Raw genomic sequence first — 20,245 nt, forward strand, 5'->3', positions numbered from 1 at the left:
CTGGAAAGCCATAAAATACCGGTCAGCAGGCTGAGGTGAAGATCAATGTTAGCAGACTAATACCGTATCGCTTGCTGGCAATTAAGGCACAATTACTAGAGAGCAAACTGAGTGGCTCCGTGCTTTCTTCCCCACCACCAAACTTGTACGCGTTTCTCCCACACACCCAGAACCGCGACAGGGGCTGAAGAAGACGGCACCAGGATTACAAAACACGGTACTCATCACTTAAAACAGGAGCCCCCCGAGACGGCCGGCTCCCAGTCGAGTGCTTCCTCAGGAAGGTGAACACCCTTCCTTCCTCTCTCTTCCTACCCTCCTTCCCTCCCTCCCTGCTCCTCACGCCGCAAAGAGCGCCAATGCCCCAGGGCCCGCCGCAGCGCGGACACCCGCGGGTACTGCGCGGCCTGGGAGATGCCCAACCGCCTCGCTCTCACCCGTGTGTAAGGCCGGGACCCGGCAGTCTCCGAGAGCCTCACCGCAGCAACCACTGCCACCGCGCACGGCGTCGTAAAGTGTTTTGACGTAAGTGAAGAAGTGGCGCCGCTGGCGCAGACTCCCGACAAACTGCGCCTGCGCGCCTCAACCCGCTCTCCCCATTGGCGGGCGGGCACGCGGAAGCGGGCCGCTGGGCAGTGCCGGTCGCGCGGCGGTTCTTAAGTCACCGGAGCGGGGCTGAGGGGTGTAAAGCAGTGATGGTATTGTGGCTGTGGGGTGTTGTGGTGCGGGCATACGGCTTATACAGCCGTCATGCTGCCTTTAGAAACTAAAGGGGACTGTGGAGATTAACTCATCAGGCTGGTTTGAAAGTTACTGTTTTCCTGTTGTCATTCAGTCTGTCCCTCAGTTTATTCTCCTTCACCAGCTTTTCTGTTTTGCTCAGGAATGGGGTGATGTTAGAGTTGGCAGATGGCTAATAGTGACTATAGATTGTTATCTATTGATAGGGGGCTTATTTTTCTAGACATTTTTGAGCGCTACATTTTTTTAACATCGAACTTTCTGAAATTCTCTATTCCAAAATTTGCTACATTTTTACATCAGGAGAGATAACTTTTTTTTTTTTAAAAAAGGGCACTTATATATATTAAAAAAAAAACAAACAAACAAAAAAAAACAAACCAAAAATACCTATCTAGCTGCTGCATTATTTTCCAGTCATTTCCAGATGAAAAATAATGAAACTTCCTGCCTTTTTCAATGTTTGTTGGTTTTTTTTTGGCACTGGTAAGTTTATCTAGGTCATGAATAGTTGTATATTTATGATTTTTATATATTAATAAAATCATGTATTTTATACAGTAAGAAGTAAGAAAACTAATACTTGGTTCTGTTGTTAAAGTAACTCTCAGTTTAAGTAGAGACAATACCCATTACTGAGGGAGCTTTCTGAACTAGAAGCAGGTGTGTGGCACAAACAAGAAAAGTAATCGAACAGTAATTTTATAGTAACTTGGGGAAAGACAGTAACACATCGGGGACGGCAGTGATTTCAATTCCTTTTAATTAACACCCCCCCTGCCCCAATTTCCTGCTGTGAACGGGAAAGCAGCTCGCTGGTGCACCGAGTTATGAACTCATACTCTGGGTCAGCCTGGCTTCTGTTGACCTTTCTGGGGTGTAGAAAGGAGCGATCTGTCATGACGTTAACAGTAGCTCTGAGTATTTTATTTGCAGAGCAGAGAGTGACAAAACAAAACAAATCAACCGAAAATGAAAGGAGGGGAAGATCGCAGCTCAGAGGGAGGGTTCGGTCCGGCCCCAGGCGCAGGTCGTGCGCAGTCTGTCACGGCAGCTATACAGACGTTGAGTGGTCAAATCACCGGAGAACCCACTGCCATGTTCCCGGGGGCGATACGAGAGGCGGCAGGATGGACATTGGCTGCAGCTCTCTGCGAACGACTTTGGGAGGGAGGAAATTCCTCCCAACGATGCTCATCTGCCTCCCACAACGCCTGCCCGCCGACAGCGGCGCCAGGTACCCCGCAGTGCGGGGCGGCTCACAGCGCCAGTCGGAATAATTAATGTTATTAAATTAATTAGGTTCATCCTCTTCCCACCCGCTGCGTTTCAGTGTGCTGCCATCCCGCGGGCTTGGCCCGGGCATAGGCACAGCACTGACAGACACGGTGCTACGTCCCGCTGGAGTCCCCGCCCCGGCCCGCGGGGCAGGCCGGGAGCTGTAGGCGCCCCGCGGCGCCGTCTCCGCCTCCTATTGTGGCTGCGGCTCGCCGGCAAAGGCACTGGGTGCGACGGCGGGCGGTGTCTGAGAAGTGCCCTGCGCACTCCTCCCCCTGGGGCTGAACGAAAGGGGCGTCGCCGCCGCTGCCGCCATGGCCGGTTGTTGTCAGTCGTTGGCAGCGGGTTATGGCGACGGCGGTGAATGAATTCTCCGGGCGGCCGAGGGAAAAAGAAGGGCTCAGCCGGCTCCAGCTCCGCGCCTCCGGCCGCCGGGCCCTCACCCTCCTCGCCGCCTGGGCCGGCTCCCCCCGTGCCGCCGGCGGGGGCGGCGGCGGCAGCGGCAGCGGCGGCGTCCCCCCATAAGCGGAACCTGTACTACTTCTCGTATCCGCTCTTCGCCGCTTTCGCCCTGCTCCGCTTCGTCGCCTTCCAGCTCGGGCTGCTCTTCGCCTGGCTCTGCGAACGCTTCTCCTGCGGCGCCCTCATGGCCGCCAAGGGCAGCAGGGCCGGAGCCAGCGACGCGCCCGAGCCCGGCGGGGCGCCCGAGACGGTGAGGGCCTGCCACAAGCGGGCCTTTGAGTGCATCTCCATGGCGCTGCGCATCGACGAGGACGAGAGAGGTAGGGGAGAGGGATGCGGTGGGAGGCGGGCCGGGTAGGCCGGTGTCGGGAGGGCGGGCAAGGCCAGAGCTGCCGCTTTGAGTTGAGAGCAAACAAATCCTGCTCGTGTGAGAAATATGGGTCACGAAGGATCTGTGCCGGGGGGCGAACGCCGTGCGGCCGCCCGTTCGCGGGTACGGTGCTTCGCTCCCTGTCGTCCGAGTCCGGTCCGGCCGCATCCGGCAGGTGCAGGCTGGTCTCCCACACGCGAAGCAGGTCTCTATCTCGCTGTAGTAGCTTTAAAGCTTTTAGTGCGGAGGCCTGGCTGTGAGTGCAGCTAGCTCTCAGTGTAACCGAGTCAGCCGGACAACAAAAGCGTCAGGGGCAATGATAAGGGTGCATCTTTAGTGTACCGTCATTACAAATGATGGAAGTGTTGAGGTAAGTCTGAAGGAAATTCTGCTTCCAAACTGCTCATTTGAAGTCGTCTGAATTTTAAGGAATATTCGTATTCTGGCAGTTTTGAGAACCTATTTTTCTAAAGCTGCTTGGCATGCTTGCTCTTAAGAAAACTATTGCTATGTGACTAGAAGAGCTTAAGAAGGATTCACAGGGTTTGATTAAATGAAACACAGGAGTAAGGGGTTTCTTTTTTTTCCTAAAGGATAAAAGCAAACAAACAAAAACCCAAACAAACAGAGCAATTGCTACGGCATTTGATGTGGCCATTTATTCTAAATGCAGCAGCACAACTCTCTCAGCCTCCAAAAGATAGTCCTTAGGGACATGCTGTGCTGTGTTTTAAAATTCTCTGGAAACGTCAGAATACTTTATACCATTTCAGTTGAGCTGTAGTGCAACTGCTATAATAGAGGAGGATGTTAAAAAAGTAGGTATAGGGCTTCAATAGGAGCTACATGCTGAGAGCACCATAAAAGTGAGGGATGTGTCTTGCTGTGCACTGTTGGAGTAGCAGTGATAAACTCTGGGAGGAAAAACCTCACAAGGTGCAGGAGCGTTACTTTAGAACAGACATAAAGTGTGAGAGCATTGAGGATCGTAGGAGCAAAGCATTAACAAAGGTGAGGTAGTTTAAAACTTCTGTAATATTGATTGCTCTCTGAAGAGTACCAAAGTCTTAAATTATCAGGTGCCCATTCCATTGTTGTGGCTTGAAGGGTAAGCTTTCAAATACTGATTTTAATCATGGACTTCCTTTGTAGATACTCTTAGAATTATCATATGTGAATTAGCTGCACAGGTCATACGTTTATTAAGAAGGTCTTTGCTGCTAGAACAAGCAGTTGCAAAGCTGTTACAACCCTGCAACTGCAGTATTCATTGCACTGAGAAAGAACTCGTTTTAATACATTGATTTGTTATTTGCTTATTTGTTTTTGCTAGAATACATGCATAACTTTGAATATATTTGGTATGTAAACAACCTTTGTATAGCTTCCAACAAAAGACACTATATTAGGCATAGCATGCAAGATGTTTGGGGTTTCTGGATCATCTAATATCTTGTTAGTTATGTGGTGGTTTTGCTATTCTGGAAGCTATGTGTACTTAAGTAATTATGATAGCACTTCTGGTAAGTTTTATGCTTCTGAATTATTTGTGAAATGGATATTCTTGGTGTGGTATGTCACACTTAACACCTTCTCCTGGGAGTGAGAAGGCACATGTGTTGGGTTGACCTTAGCCAGCAGCTCAGCACCCACACAGCTGCTTATTTGTGCCCCTCAGTGAGGCAGGGGAGAGAACAGGAAGAGCAAAAGTGAGAAAGCTTGTGCCTTAGCAGAAAGACACTTAATAAGTGAAGGGAAGAGGTGGGTCAGAAACTCATGATACAAAGGCATTGCTTACCAGTGCCCAGGGAGGTTCTGAGCAATTACTGCCTTGTAAATTGGCCTCCACCCGGTTATTCCTCTACCCAAGTTTTTATTGCTGAGAATTAGGCATTATGATATGAAATACCCCTTTGGCCAGTTTGGGTCAGTCATCCTGCCAGTGACCCCTCCCAACTTCTTGTGCACCCCCAGCCTATTCGCTGGGGATATAGAGTAGGGGAAAAGAAAATCTTCAGGTTGTGCTGTTCAGCAGTAGTCCAACCTTTGGTGTCTTATCAACACTTTTAGTTGCAAATAAAAACCACAGTGCCATAGGGGCTGCTGTGAAGAAAAAGTAACTCCATTCTAGCCAGACCCAGTACAGCAAATCAACAGCTTCCAAGGAATGTGACATTGAATGTATTTATCACTGAGAACTAGTAAACCATCCCGCATAGATTCAGAATGGTACTTTTGCAAACAGTGCACTTTGGTACAGTGCTTTTCAAACTTCTCCAGTTAAAATGTGGAAGTGAGATTTTACTGATGACCTTGGCATGTTTGCAACTGCTCTGCAGAATAACAAAGCAATTTAGGCAATAGCAGAGGTGCCTGAAATCATCTGAAATTTGATTTCTAATAGCCAGATTCAGCATCAGAGTTACATTGCAGTTGAAACAGTTTCTATAGGTGATGGGGAGAAGCTTAAAGAGAAAAGGCCGCAAATAAGATGAAAGGCACTCAGCTTTGGTGATTTAATGTATCTTTGTCCTTAACAGTCAGGATATATGAGGCTGGTGGAGAAAAGGTAGTAATAAGATTATTCCCAAGGTGTGTGATGTACACAACTGTGGGAGGGCGCTGCTCCTGTGATTTGCATTGGTAAGAAGAGCAAAGCGTGGGAATTATCTGTGCAGGGTAACTTGCCAAATGTTATTAAAAGATTTTGCATCTGGAGAGGAGCAAGAGAGCACCCTTAACCTGGTTCTAGAAGTGTGTTGCAATATTTTTTTACTGGTGCTGCAGTTTGCTAGAAAATAGATTTGGGACTGAAATTATCAAAAAGATTAGATTGCCAAAGCAACACATCACTGATAACTGACACTTAGGAATAGTTTGGTGAAACATCTCCTGTGAAACTGGGATAGTGGTATCTGAAATTTTCAACCTAGGCTTTTTTTTTCCCTCTAGCACTAGCAGCAACTAATGCTAATCAGGTTTAAATTGAAATACCTAATGTGCTGTATTCCTGTGTGGAAAGGCATACTTAGTTTGACATAGCTACCCTGTAAAAGTATGTTTCCATATGCAGGCAAGTATCTTATTAATGCAGAGTGCTTATAGAAGGGGGGCAATATGAAGTAGATATTGATGTCTCCCCAGTGGGTCATTTGCTGTCATGGCATTAGACAGTATAGGTTAGGCATAGCCATGTTCACAGTTGTGTCTGCTGTAGAATCCATTTAGGACATTGTTGGTACAGGGGTCCTTTCTAATTCTACATGTATTGTACTTCATGTGAAGGTTGATGTTCACCTGTGATAAAACAGTTTCATGATAGGATGAACAAAGAAATACCTCCATGACTAATGAGCTGCTCTATACAAAAGTTAACCAGAGGAAAAATGTCTCTTGTCTCATTTGAGTAGTATCTTAGAGTCATTGCTTTTCTTTTTGAGTTTCTGTGCCTCTAGTGTTATTTTGGTATTGGCTATTACTGGAAGATTGAGAGGCTTGTTTCCAGAAAGAAAAGCAATTCATTTCACCATTTCTGTTCTAAGCAAATATGTGTAGGCTAACCTTTTTGCCTTTTATTTGGGGTATTGTTTGTTTGAGGGTTTGTGTGTGTCTGAGATCTTGGGGATGTGGGTAGGGGAGGGTGACTCATCCCTATAAGGTGGACATAGAAATATTCCTAAAAGTGATTTGATACCGTGTTACACCAACTGGTGTAGTACCTGTTTTTAATAGAAAAGCTTGTTCACAGTGTCTCTTTAAATGTTTCTTTAAATTATAGGATTTTGTTAAAATATCTCCTCCTTCCTCTTACTTGTTTTAAGTAGCATTATATGGAACCATTCGTAAGCTTTAATTCATTACAGAAAATAATGGGTTCACTTCCTTTTTAAGCAGGACAAAAGGAACAAGCTGTTGAATGGTATAAGAAAGGAATTGAAGAACTGGAGAAAGGAATAGCTGTCTTAGTAATTGGTCAAGGTAAGCCAGTTTTGGATTTTGTGGGAAAGATTCTGGTTTATGACTTCTTCAGAGCGAGAAATCAGTATTGCTAAATATAATAGATGCTAGGAATGGTCTGCTGTGTGAATTTGTTCATCAGAGTGTTCTAGCTGTAGGGGAGCACTGGTCCATTTCTCTGTTTTATCTTAATGTTCTGGTCTATAACACATGCTAATCTTGCTCCAAATATTTTCATGCTATCCAAAATCATAAGCAGTTCATGAAAATTCTAAAGCAAAACACTTACATAATGTACATGTCAAAATATTGAGTTCTGTTTTGATTTGTCAGAGTTGACAGTTCATGTTCTCATGCAGAATTTCATATTCCCTTCAGTATGACTAAAAAAAACCCCAATTCAGCATGGTCTAGTGTTGTGCTTCTGAGTAGCTTATGCCAAAATAGCTGAACATTTCCAACAAAGGAAGAAAGCCATCTGTGTGTATGGAAACATTTTAATCTGTAGTGTAGAAGCAGGTATGTACCATGGAGAAATAGGTATAAGTGACAGATTTCTTAAGAATTTATCTCCTGAAAATATAACAATAATAATAAACACCCCCCCCTCCCCAAAACCTGTAACTGCTTTTGCAGACTGCTGTTTTGTTCCTCAGCTATGTTTAGAAATGTTTGTGAGCAGTATATTATGACATGTTACTTATGCAGCAATACTGGTGGCGTTTGATACAACCCATCTAAATTTCACATTAAAGGGGAAAAAGAAAAAGCTTGACTTGAACAAATGTTATTCTTTAGGAAGTGGTGATATTAATGTCTGTAATTCTGTGTTTTGAAATGTAAAGGGACACAGTCAACTGAATTGAAATCTGTTCATTTTGAACTGAGTTATTTCAAATTGTACTTGCCTCTCAGTCACTTTTCAAGCTTTCTAAAAAATCATTTTTATTCAGTTTCCCCTGAGGAAAATGCAGTGACAATGGGCACATTGTCAGTGTTAAATATTAAAAAATTATGCAAAGCAGTGCTTGGGTTCTCACTGCTTTATGAGCAGCATCATAAAGCAGATAGTCTCAACTAACTTCAAATTCTTGAATAAATAGAAAGCTCTAGGATTTTGTCATTAGTTTTGCAATGATGTTTCTTAGTGGAGAGGGTAGGTAAGGGGTAGGAGAAAGAAGAGGGAAGCCTGGGTGTCAGTATTTTAGTACTTTAAAAAGTTAATTTGCCAAATTATGTTTTAACTTTGATTTTTCTTTTTAAGGTGATCAGTGTGAACGAGCTCGACGTCTGCAATCTAAAATGATGACAAATTTGGCAATGGCCAAGGATCGCTTGCAGCTCTTAGGTACCACTTACAATTCATGACTTGTGCAGATAATGACAAAATTTCCAGACTTCCCCATATGTGTTCTTCAAGTACTTTACTCTGATTTTTGAAGTGAAAGAGTCATTATCTGTGTAGGCTCTCTTAAGTTTGGTTTTTAGTTGAGAGTAATATTTTTTTTAATGCTGTTGATGGATTTTGAAATTGGAATCTCATGATCTGCTTCCCTATGCCTTAATATATAGGTGTAAAAGTAACCGAGAAGTCTTTATATTGTAGCACGCTTGACTCATAAACTGCAGAAGTCTTGACTAACTCTTGTTGGAGCTAGTTTTGGATTTCTGTGTTAGAACTGTAGTAAAGCTCAGGATATACTGCTGTTCATTAGTACCAAGTGTGCCTTCTGTACATGTAACTACCTCATGTTCTGTTAATTCTGCTGTCACTTATGTAACATTTGTCCTGATCATTGGTATGTGCAGTAATAATAATTCTTTAGCATCATGTAGTTCACAGGGTTATGAAATCCTAATGCTTTAATTTTTATCTAGTACTGGTCTATTTTAAGACTAGCAGGTAAGATCGCTTCAGAAGCGTAGTGTTGTATAGCTTTATCAAAGTTGTATTATATATAAGCTCTTAATGGACAGAGTAAACCAGGCAGTATTGGAAATAGCATTGTACTGTGCATGATAAAAAAAGACTCCCCCCCACCCCCGCCCCATAAGGCAGCAAACCCCCACTTCTGTGTAGTGCATCCTCTAAATTGAGAACTTCGGAAATGCTTTCAGTTTAGACAGTAAAATGAAAATACAGATTACTTTTTAATTGCTCTTTAAGTAAAACCTAACAAATGTACTTGAGTTTAATTTATCTGCAGCCTTAGTCTTGAATTGTGTTGTTTTGAGTTCTTCTAACTGCCTCTTCTAGGAGCTTGTAGAGCAGACAGGGAAACCTTTGTTCTTCTCTTACTTACACTTCGTGTTTCAGTGGTCCTAACTAGTAATTGACAGGGAAGTTGTGACAACCACAAGGAAGTGAATTATTTTTGTTTCATTTGAGTTCCTGGTATCCTTAGTTCCTTTAGAAAAAAAAGTGAAGGTAACATGGGCAAAATAGGCTTCTGGCTTCTATGCTTTATTGCAGGTGTTTGTCAGTAGAATTTTGGTGTATGCAGAAAAGATTTTTACTCGTTAGGGTTAAAGGCTGATTTCTAGAGAAAATACGAACTAGGGAACAAAAGAGTGAAAGTGATTATATGCTATATTGATAAGGTATGTCTTGTTGCTGACATCCGAATTGCAAGCAGCTAGGATTTCTTTAAAAAATTTGCTGTTATTTGAGCCCTGAAATGCCAATGTCTGTGTTTTGTAGGCAGTGCTTCATCCTTGTTGGTGTTATTGTAGTAGCACTTGCAAGGTTGCTCACTTGCTGTGCTGGACAAGATAACAATGATTAGCATAACAAAAAAACCCTGAAATTGAAGTCAAGCTGCCACATTAATCTCTACTACCTGAATGTGTGATCACATGCTCTTTGTATTGCTTGTGGAGATTGAAAGGTGAATGGACAGAATAGCGTTTATTGCATAAGCTAATGTCAAATATTATTTTTTTTGCTTTGAAATTATCTAAAGTTTTGTACTTTGTTCTACATAAGCTCTTGTTCAGTTTGCACTAAGGATCTGCTTCAAACAATGTACCTGAGAGCAAAATATGTATAGACAGGAGCGTGTGAAGCCATCCGCCCTTCAGGAAGGAAAAAGATGATGTTTGGAGAAAGATTCCAATGGATTTAAATCCCTGCAAACTTGATCATTATGGATCTATTCAAGTAATATTTGTTATACCATCTAACCAACTTTCAAGTATTGACAGCATCTGTTTTTGTTGTGTGATTTTATGTGGATTTTGTGGAAGTATAAGGTAATGTAGAGTTAAATTGCATGTGCAGTTCTAAGCATACCTTTTAGCTTGTTAGAGTAACAGATACTTGAAAGTTTTTAGGTGGTGTAGAGATGATTTTGTAGTTGAACTAAACCTGAGGCTCTTGAAGTTCTAAAGGTTCAATAAGGTGATTTTTCCTATGAATCTAACTCTTAAGATCAACAAGTAATTTTCCTCTGGAATTTCTCAATTTCTTAAGGGAGAATAAGTGGTTCCTTTATTGCATTATCTTGCAGGATAGAACAGATTTAGACTAAACAATAATATCAAATATTTCAACCTGCTTGCTAGGCAGAGATGTGATTGCAGACTAAAATGCCACCCAGTCAAGCAAGTTACATTGATAATACATAGAAAGTGAATTTTAAGTCATACGGATTATAACTGTCCCTTAGAAGTGCTCAGAGCTTTGATTTATTTTGAAGTGTGTTGGGTCATCAGTGTAACTGCTGATGGGGCTGTTTGACACCACTGATGGGAGCATGATGTCTGATCACACCTGTGTATTATTGCCATGTGTCATCACACCACTGATCTTCAACCAAGAAGATGTAGCTACTTATCTTGGATGATGGCTTTACTATTTTGAGGCCTGTTTTCATCTTGAACGTAAATTACTGTATCATAGTCTCTAAAGCTGTACCATGACAGCTGCAGTTATTCTAGGTATGTGTCAGGGCACCTGAAGGTGACTCGACCACTTTGGCAGTCCAGTGAGAATATTGGGTTGTCCTGGCTGTCAAGACTTCAAAGTTCTAACATTTGGCGGTCTGTGTTTTTGATGTGGTTTAGGGTGTGGTAGCTGTGCAGTTATTTAGATGAGTGGATAAGTCTTGCTCTGTTGGTCTTTGTAAACCTGATCTCTCCTGGATGATTGATCACCCACAGTAGAATCATTATATTTGATATATTTAGAATCACAGAGTGATATTTGCTTTCTATAATTGATACATAAAACAGAGCAGCTCAGCAGTTTGCTGTTCCTAAAGACAGGTAAACATAAAGTCCAGTGCAACACTGTTCACTTCTGATGATATACACGTGCTTTACCAGTCAGTGGTCTCCCATTTCTGAGGTCTTTTCTGTAGGGGGTTGGATTTCCCACAGCACAAGTGCCTTTCTGTTATACTACAATTAGCTTCAGTATTTTGGTTGAAAGATGCACATGGCACATCATACAAGTTTCATCAGTACCCTCTTTGGTAATAAATCTGCTAGTGTATAGATATGGGCTTCCATGGACACCTTTTTGGATTTTTTTGCTTTCTTGGATGTGATGGTGGTTTTGCTTTAGACTTGTGTTTAGGCTAGATTTTTATTTTTTTTTTTTCCTTTTTTTCAAATTGGGAACATTACCTTGATTTCAAAGTCTAGTGTTGCCTAAATAAGACAATGGCTTCAGTGGTGTTTATTTGGTAGGTTTATGGCAGCATGTGCTCTCAGCCCAGAAAGCAAACCGTATCCTGGGCTGCATCAAAAGAACCGTGACCAGCAGGTCAAAGGAGGTGATCCTGCCCCTCTGCTCTTGTGAGAGCTCACTTGGAGTATAGCATGCAGTTCTGGTGTCCTCAGCAGAGAAAGGACATGGAATTGTTGGAGCAAGTCCAGAGGAGGGCCGTAAGGACGATCAGGGGACTGGAGCACCTCCCGTAAGAAGAGAGGCTGAGAAAGTTGGAGCTGTTCAGCCTGGAGAAGAGAAGGCTGCGTGGAGACCTCTTAGCAGCCTTCCAGTATCTGAAGGGGGCCTTATAAGGGTGCTGGGGATGGACTCATCATTAGGGACTGTAGTGATAGGACAAGGGGTAATGGGTTAAAACTTAAACAGGACAAGTTTAGACTGGATACAAGGAGGAAGTCCTTTACCATAAGGGTGGTGAGGCACTGGAATGGGTTGCCCAGGGAAGCTGTGAATGCTCCATCCCTGGCAGTGTTCAAGGCCAGGTTGGACGAAGCCTTGGGTGACATGGTTTAGTGTGAGGTGTCCCTGCTCATGGCGGGGGGGTTGGAACTTGATGATCTTAAGGTCCTTTCCAACCCTAACGATTCTATGATTGTCCACAACGTAACTGATTGTCTAATATCTTACGAAGTCTGTTAATACTAATTTTGTTTCCTAAGCTTTTCTCTGTACTTTCCGTTCGGGCTGCATGGACTGGGCAGGGAGTAGACTATTCTGCTGTTTCTTTCAGTAGTGTTTCACCTGCTGAAATAGTACACTGTGTTTGCAGTCAGTCATACTAAAAGAAATTTTCTTAGGTGTCTTTAGAAGGAGGTTTCTTAGGGTAACTTCTTGTAAGTTACAAAGCTTGTGGTTGTTTGTAGAGTGTTCTTGTGTGGCTTAACATTTTTTTGTTTTACTGTACCTGACTTCAGTGCTTTCAGTGTAAAGCAAAGTAAACCCTTGGTGCACATACTAACCTTGAACTGTAGCTTTTTGCATTTGCCTGTGGCTACTAAGTTTTCACTCTAAATCACATCTTGCTCAGTCTGGATATTATTGTTGCACCATCACTTAAGCTATGAGGCCTAAAATACTTTTCAGGGAGGCTAAGCAGCTGAGTGATCAAGAGCAGGCAGAAGAAAGGAATGAAGCAGAAAGGCTGGAAGAACACCTGTAATAGGCAAAGAAGTGGAGCAAGGAGGTGTTTATGCTTGTTGGATATATGATACGGAAGCTCTGAATGGCAGTTCTTCCTCCAAAAATAGTAAGGCCTAGAGATTTTTAACTGCGGTGGAAAAAGCAGGAGTGGTAGGTGAGCTGTAGAGAGCAAACAAGCCAGAGACTGACTTACTCTGTATTAGTTGCAGCCTTATACCTTGACACATGCTTTGGCTAGTTCATCATGACTTCCTAGAGTTAATTTCTTTCTCCTTAATCTTTAACCTTATAAATCTTATATTTGGATGTTTCTTAAGCTCTTAAATAATACAGCTTGCATGATAATTTTATTGACTTAATTTCAAGGCAATTATATTTCTAAATAGAGATCTTGAAAGACATTATCTTAATGTATCTGTGGTGTTTTACTTCAACAGTTGAGGTTTCTGTAAAATGTTGACTGGCTGTTATCACTTAAGTGAAACATTTAATATGCAGGAAAGGGATGGCTCCTTGCAGTTGGTCAAAAGTAATGCCTTGGGGAGGACTTTCAGAACCGTGTTATCAACACTAGTATATAGTCAATGAAGTTGAATTAATCCTGACCATTTGGGGAAGTAATCACAGTCACTAGACTGGAAAGACTGCTGTAATTAACTCAGCTACAAATGGCTAGTTTTAAAGCTGTTTTCAGTCATGCTTATACTAACAGAATTCTCTTACAAATTTGCTAAACATGTAGAAGCTAGAAATACTCCTTTTATCTTTAACCCTGTATCGAGTGTAACAAAGCCAAACTTGACATTTGTGTGTTCAGCATACATAAATTTTCTTGGTTCATTTTTGGTTTTTGTTTGTTTATTTTGTCCTTTTTTCCTCCCTCCCCCTCTGTCTATTATGTAGAGAAGCTGCAGGCAGTTTTGCAAATTTCCAAGCCGCAAATGGAGGTCTATAATGACAGTACTAACCTGGCATGCCGCAATGGACATCTCCAGTCAGGTGGGTTTGGTTTTACCGGCGCCTATTAAGGGGATGTCTCTAAGTTTCTGATGTATTGCAGGGAAAAATACGCAATGCTATGTTCTGGCCCCACCAACTTAAAAATATGTAAATACATAGAAATTTGGTTTATATTTCTATTTTTAAAGGCTTTGTCTAAAATACATTCCATGACCGTGACAACACTGTTCTATAGTACTCAGTTCTCCTACGATGACTGTCCTAGAATCCAAAACTACTTACTTAAGGCAACATTTTAGTAAATACTTTTCATGTTATATTCTTAAAGGAATTGAATTAAACCTGTTCTAGAAAGTGTCAAAGGCAGTGTACTGTATGTAGGTTATATTGTGCCTACATAAGTAGTTCTTCCTTTATGATACTGTGAGATTGAATGTGCTGCTTTAAATTTCAGAGTTTTTTTACTCTGAGAAACAGATGCACAATTAAAATAAAGTGGGCCAAACAGCTGTTACTTTTTGTAAAAGAAGGTTGTTTGTATTCTTTCTCAGAAGACTGCACCAGGGATGCTAAAATATCAGAAATAAACTTGTTTCTCCTTACACTAGGAGTAAAGTTGCCAGGAGGTTTGTGAATTGTGTTCAGGGACTGTTTTAAGCCAGCAGTAAGCTCTGTCACAACTGAGATCTCAACTGATATTTTATACAGTAGACTACAATGTGAAATAAAATGGAGCAAACAGGCAATGGAATTTATAAATCTTGTCTTCTGAGTTAAGAGCAGGATGCAGCTTTTAAAGCAACTAAACAACATGCCTTTTCTAGCTCCATTTCTAGTTCTGAAGTCATACTGCTGCTTGGTTTTATTCTTTATGATGTATGAGAAGTTAAAAGTAGTAGAACTATGTCATGTTAGTCACCTGTACATTGCTACATGTGTGGTATTTTTAACTGCATTTGTCAAAAAGATGTAGTTAAAATGGCTTTTCAGTACAAGTTCTTATGTAGATTGACCTTGAGAACCGTTTACCTGAAATGACCAAGTACAACTCTTTTTACCTGATTGGCTGGAGATTGAATGAACAAATACATACATATACACACAAGTTTACAACATGCTCTGTTTGATTAAATATGAATAGGTTTTTTTTTAAACTCTTTCCTTGATTTTTTTTTTTTGGTATATTTTTCTCAACATATTTTAGAATTGGATGCTGCAGAAGCTTGGACTGAACTTTCTATTTATTAAACTATTAATTAAATCTGTTAGTAACAAAGCATAAAGTATCCAGTGGCATCTACTGGAAATTAAGAAACATTTCTGCCAGTTCTTTGGCAGCTGTTTTTCACAAAAGTTCCTGTAGCAGGAGATGGTCACTGTTGATAAACATATAAAGTAGTATTAGTCAGTTTACCCATTTGGAGTCATACTTCTGGTGGATTATAGAAGACGAATCACTGAACCACTTCTGCCAGACTGTGGAGGAAAGGGTAGCGAAACAACAGTGAATGGCCACAGCCTCGTGGGGATTCTTTTTTTCTGAGAGTCTTCCCACTTTCTGAAAAGGAGTGCAGGCTAACAGAGGAACTTTTATTTACCAGACTTAAGGGGATCTGAGGAGAGATGGAAGGACTAATGAGTTGGTCATAAAAAAAGAGTTAGGTACCAGGTGTCCACCGATTACTTTGAATGAGAGTTCACAAGAGGCTTGTTCCATTTCTGTTTGCATTTACATTGCCAGAGGTAAACTTGAGATTTGTAATTTGTGAAAGTCAGAAGTTTAACCTAAGTACTGAACTTCTGCAGCTGTGGGATCCGTGATAGTACCAGGGAAGTCAGCCTGTTAACAGTCATCTGAATTTCCTAACTGGCTGGTGCCCATGCTCTCATGCTCAGGCACTCTCTCTTTTTTTGTGGAGGACTGTAGGGAGAGGGAGTTGTTTGTAAGAACCTGTTTCTTCTACACTTCTTAGAAGTACTGCAGAAGTTTTGCTTCAATCCGCCAATCTTGCTGTTCCTATTTCTTTATACATGTTGTAATAAAGGTGGTATTTTCACATGGAGAACTGCAGTCATTTAAAAATACAAAGTAGACCACAAATTCTTAGAAAACTACAAAATCAGCTTGCAGGCTGTTTGAGATAAGACAACTGCTGTTACTGGGAGAGGCTATTTGAGATAAGAGGACTGGTGACACTGGGAAAATAGAGGCATACTGCAGAGGTACTGAGCCACAGGGCTCTGGCATAAGCTTCATTTTTCTGTCAAGTTGGGCATTTTAAAAGTCCAGGATGTTATGAAGTATGAAACGTGGTGCAGTTTTAACATCAAGAAAATGCTTTTTAGTGTGTTCTTTGGTCAGAAAGTGCTTTGCTTTTTCATATGCTTTTAAAGGCCAAAACCTTTACAGATGTGTTTGCTTCTTAATTCTTTAGGATAGTCTATTCTCACAACTATACTGCATGGTTTTTGTATTTACAGAGTGTTACCAATTTGAGTTTGTTTTTTGTTTTGTTTTTCCTTCTCGCAAGGTACTCTTTGTCAGCTTTTCAGGCCAATTTACTTGATTCTAGCACAGATGACTACGTATCCCTGTCTTCCTCATTCGTAGTTACCTGAATAGCTAGTGATTTTCCTTGATAATTTATCTGATTGATAGATTTATAACGAGGTTTTATGAAACATCATTACAGCAGTATTACCTGCCTTTCAGCTGCAGAAGGCTATGCTGTAACTTGTCTTAAGACCCAAAACTTTACTTTTAAATACATATTTATTGTTTAATATCCATCACTCTTGTTCTCATAGCAGTCTTAAATTAGATGTGAAACATTTTAACTGTTGGCTTTTTTCCAGACATGCATGTTTTCCTTTGCATTATGGGTTGTTGGTTTTTGTTTTTAAAATAGTTTGGGAAGGAGCTTATGCCAGTCTTGCCAAGCAGTGTTTGAGTTTTGTGAGCTAACTTAACTGGGCATACAGTACTGATAGTAATAAAGTTGGGCGAAGCCTTGGGTGATATGGTTTAGTATGAGGTGTCCCTGCCCATGGCAGGGGGATTGGAACTAGATGGTCTAAAGGTCCTTTCCAACCCTAACCATTCTATGGTTCTATGAAAGTAATTCCAGTGTACCTTTTAACATTTAACGTGTAAATCTTGGTGTGGTAGATGATCAGACAAAGCATTACATTTTTTCTTATCACAGCATTAGCACTGTGGAAGTAGCTAATATTCTATCTCAGTTTTCACTTGGAAGAAATTGCTAGCATGTCTTTAACAGTAGGCATATGTTGGCAATATTTTTCAAGTCACAGAAACTGTTGATACTGAAGGTTTTTAAGGATCTTCCAAAGTAGAAGAACAAGTAGCAATAAGATGGTTTTTAGCACCATAATTTGCCAACAGTAGGTCTTTGACATGTCTGTCAGCTACATGACTACATAGCTACTACATAGAACTCCCTGATCTACATAGCTATGCTGTCATTTGAAACATGAGACATGTTATTTTCTGAAGCTTTGTGTTAGGTAGATTTTATTACTTGAATCTACCTGTCTGAAAATATAATACAATATTTGAAGGAACTTTGAATTATCTGAATATTATCTTTGAAGGAATTGCTATTTTGGGCACTGTTGTGAATGTTGAAATGCAGAAGAATTTATAGCTAAGAAGTTTAAAGATTTTTAACTATTTTTAATAAAATTATGTACATAAAGTTACAGATAATTCTACAGCACTGAATTATTTTTCCCAGCTTGGAGCCCACAGACCACATAGAATAATTTGTCTTAGTCACTTTACATCAGATCTCAATAGGCATATGTGAGGAATTTCTGAGAAATGTTCCCTGATGTTTTTTTAAGGTGTCACAACTGAAGGCTGGAAACAGTTTTGCAAGACTAGAATTGCCACTGCTTGTTTAAGCTTCAGGCCAGATAGTAATTATGTCTGTAGAATCCAGTGGTGTCAGCTTGGAGCTTTAATGTACGTTATTCTGTCCAGTCAAGAATTGGAGAGTAGAATCAAAATGATCAAGCCTCTATTGCTATTCTGTAAGCATATGTAAAGTAGACAATTGAATCATTCAGTGTTTTGAATACACTTGAAAAAAACCCATAGTTTTTATGATCAGAAGATATTTCAGGCACTTTCTTACTGTTTTATACAGAATGGAGAAACATTTGGCAAAAGGCTGCTGGAGATATTACAAAGGTTTTAAGGTCACTTAGAACATATTTTCAGTCTTTCAGCAGATAACAAATACAAACGGGTAGGAAATGTGTTTGGGGGATTCTGCATTTATTGCAGCAAAATGTATATCTTATGAAATGGGCTGTAAGTCTGAAAAGCACTTAATGCTTTAGAAATAAGTAAACTTTAGATAAACAGTAATTTGGAAAAGTTTGGTTGCATTTTTATTTGTCGCTTCAATGAAAATATGTATCTAAAATTACATTTCCCTCTGGAGTTGACGCAGAACAACTATGCTCAAGAGCAGTTCATCAGTGCTTCTTTCTGTGCTACCTGGTGGGACTGACCACAGAACGTGTGTAAACTTAGTGGTCTTGATTCCTGGAGGTACAGTTAGAGTGAACTCTAATTTGTATTTAAAACTTCCCCTCTCCTCTCTGGCACCTTATTTCCAGCTTCTTGAAATACTCCTTACCTGTGCAGTTTTGTGATACTCAGAATTGCTCTGTATGTGTGTGTGCATTATTCTCAATGGATGGGGGTAGTTCTGGGAAAGTGTGATACCTGAGCAACATGTTAGGGTGAAGGAGATGGAGAAATACTACTTTAGCTTTTTGATGCCTTCCTGTCTTGACTTTAAGCCAGCTGTGCAAATGAGACTGAAGGGAAAAAAAACCAAACAAACAAACAAAAAAACCTCAGTGAATAAACCAGAGTGCCACCTTTGATTAAATTGGACCACAAAGTCCTGAGTAGCTAGAACTAATTTAATAGCTTCATAGACTGCATTTTGAACTTGAAAGTTACTACGTATGCCTAATTTTTAAGAGGTTTTGACTTGGAAATTCCTGTGCAGGAATGACTAAATTTAACCTGCTCTGGACCTGTGCATGATTTAGTCAGTAGCCAGTTTTGGTTCTGTTTTTCAAGAAATATCTTACAGGTGAATGTAGTTAATTATGTTCTTCATGTTCCCTTGGTTTTTTGCATGTTGATACATCTGCATTGTTTATGATGACACCTGCAGACTTTCTGTAACTCTTAAAAGGAATAGATTACTGACTCAAGAAAGGCTTTAGAAGCTTGTTAGCCAAGTAGTTCAACACATGGATAACTGCAGGCTGTATAAAGATTTGCTCCTGGTAGTATGCAAGAGGCTAAGAACATAGTAGTAATTAATTGATCCTCCCACAATAGTGTTTCACTGAAGAATTCTTATTTGAGTATTTTAAGCACATCATTTAAGATTAAGGCTTCCTACTTAAAGTATTTTTTCACTGAACTGCAGTATTATAAGTTAAAATTTTTTCATAGTCATTAACTTCTTTAAAAAGCAGGGTTCTTTGGCCTGTATCTTAAGACTAACAAGTCAAACTGAGTAGCAGATTTCTAAAATCTTAGTGAAGAAACTTGTAGCCAAAATCCATCTTGAGCTTCCTTAACTCTTATGCCATGTTTCCCTTACCTAATCAAAAGGCTTCTTAATCCTTTTACAAGGATGTAAGGCAGTATTTATAGTTTCCATTGCAGATAACAGTGCTGTACTAGACAGCTTCTAGTACTGTGTTCCCACCACAAAAAAAAAAACAGTCTGATGCTGTGTTCTAATCATTAACCAGCTTGACCAAACTGCCTGCTCACTGTAGCATGTTCTTCCCTCTTAGTAGTGTTTTACACTTGCTATTTCTGTGCCAAGGAACTTTATCCCATATGAAGAACATAGAAGTCAAGTGCTATTTCACTTACTCTGGACCAAAATGGCCTTTTGTACTTTAATTGCCTGTGAGAAATATTAACTTTTATCTGTCACCTCATTTAAGAACTTCCTGCTCTGTCACAGAAGTGAATTAGATTAAGTGTGAACAGAATGTATGGTGGTGGTTGAATTCAGTGGTATAATACAATATTTTAAGACTTAATTTTAAATGTAGGAGGATGTAGCCACTTCAGAGCTTACTTCAGAATTTATTTACTTATCACTTGAGACTCCTGAAGTGAAACTAAGTTGTAAGAAAAACCTCCTGGCAGTTGCTTGCAGGTATAACTATTTTAATACTGCCAGTTCAGAGTTCCTTGGTGAAGCATCTATGTGGAGGGTGCTAGGTAACGTGAACTAGCATCCAAAGTAACTAACCTGCTATCATCGCTAAGAAGTGAATGCTCTAATGACTTCAAATTTGGTGATCATTATAACAGTGTTTTTAGGAGGTCTTGGGAAGGAAAATCTTCTGGCTTGTGTTCTGTCTTAAGGAGTAGATGGTATTCTTCCCTTGTTACAGGACTTGTCATCGCCCCCTTCTCTAAGATGGTTAACTAGAGCTGGTTTTAAAAGCCTCTAAAAATTAAAAATTAATTTAGGAGAGAGCTGCAGTTAATATCCCATTGAAAGTACTAAACTTCTTTAAAAACT

The 20,245-nt window shown here is 40.5% G+C and overlaps 1 protein-coding gene across 4 annotated transcripts in view; it reads left to right on the forward strand.

Annotated features, from left to right (window-relative positions):
* Positions 1-2,225: 2,225 nt before the first annotated feature.
* The window catches only part of SPAST (spastin), a 34,462-nt gene continuing 16,442 nt past the window's right edge, over positions 2,226-20,245 (forward strand). The window contains exons 1-4 of one of the 4 annotated variants that reach the window (XM_057415303.1): positions 2,227-2,801; positions 6,743-6,829; positions 8,073-8,156; positions 13,584-13,679. In XM_057415303.1, coding sequence (XP_057271286.1) covers positions 2,384-2,801; positions 6,743-6,829; positions 8,073-8,156; positions 13,584-13,679 — 685 coding nt within the window. In that variant the 5' untranslated portion in view covers positions 2,227-2,383. Of the gene's footprint in view, positions 2,802-6,742; positions 6,830-8,072; positions 8,157-13,583; positions 13,680-20,245 lie in introns of all 4 variants that reach the window. The other 3 variants (XM_057415305.1, XM_057415306.1, XM_057415307.1) reach the window with 3 other exon arrangements.

The sequence above is a fragment of the Pezoporus wallicus genome, unplaced genomic scaffold (assembly GCF_028554395.1).
Source record: "Pezoporus wallicus isolate ANWC-B61680 ecotype Strahan unplaced genomic scaffold, APGP_CSIRO_Pwel_v1 contig_5352, whole genome shotgun sequence".
NCBI lineage: Eukaryota > Metazoa > Chordata > Aves > Psittaciformes > Psittacidae > Pezoporus > Pezoporus wallicus.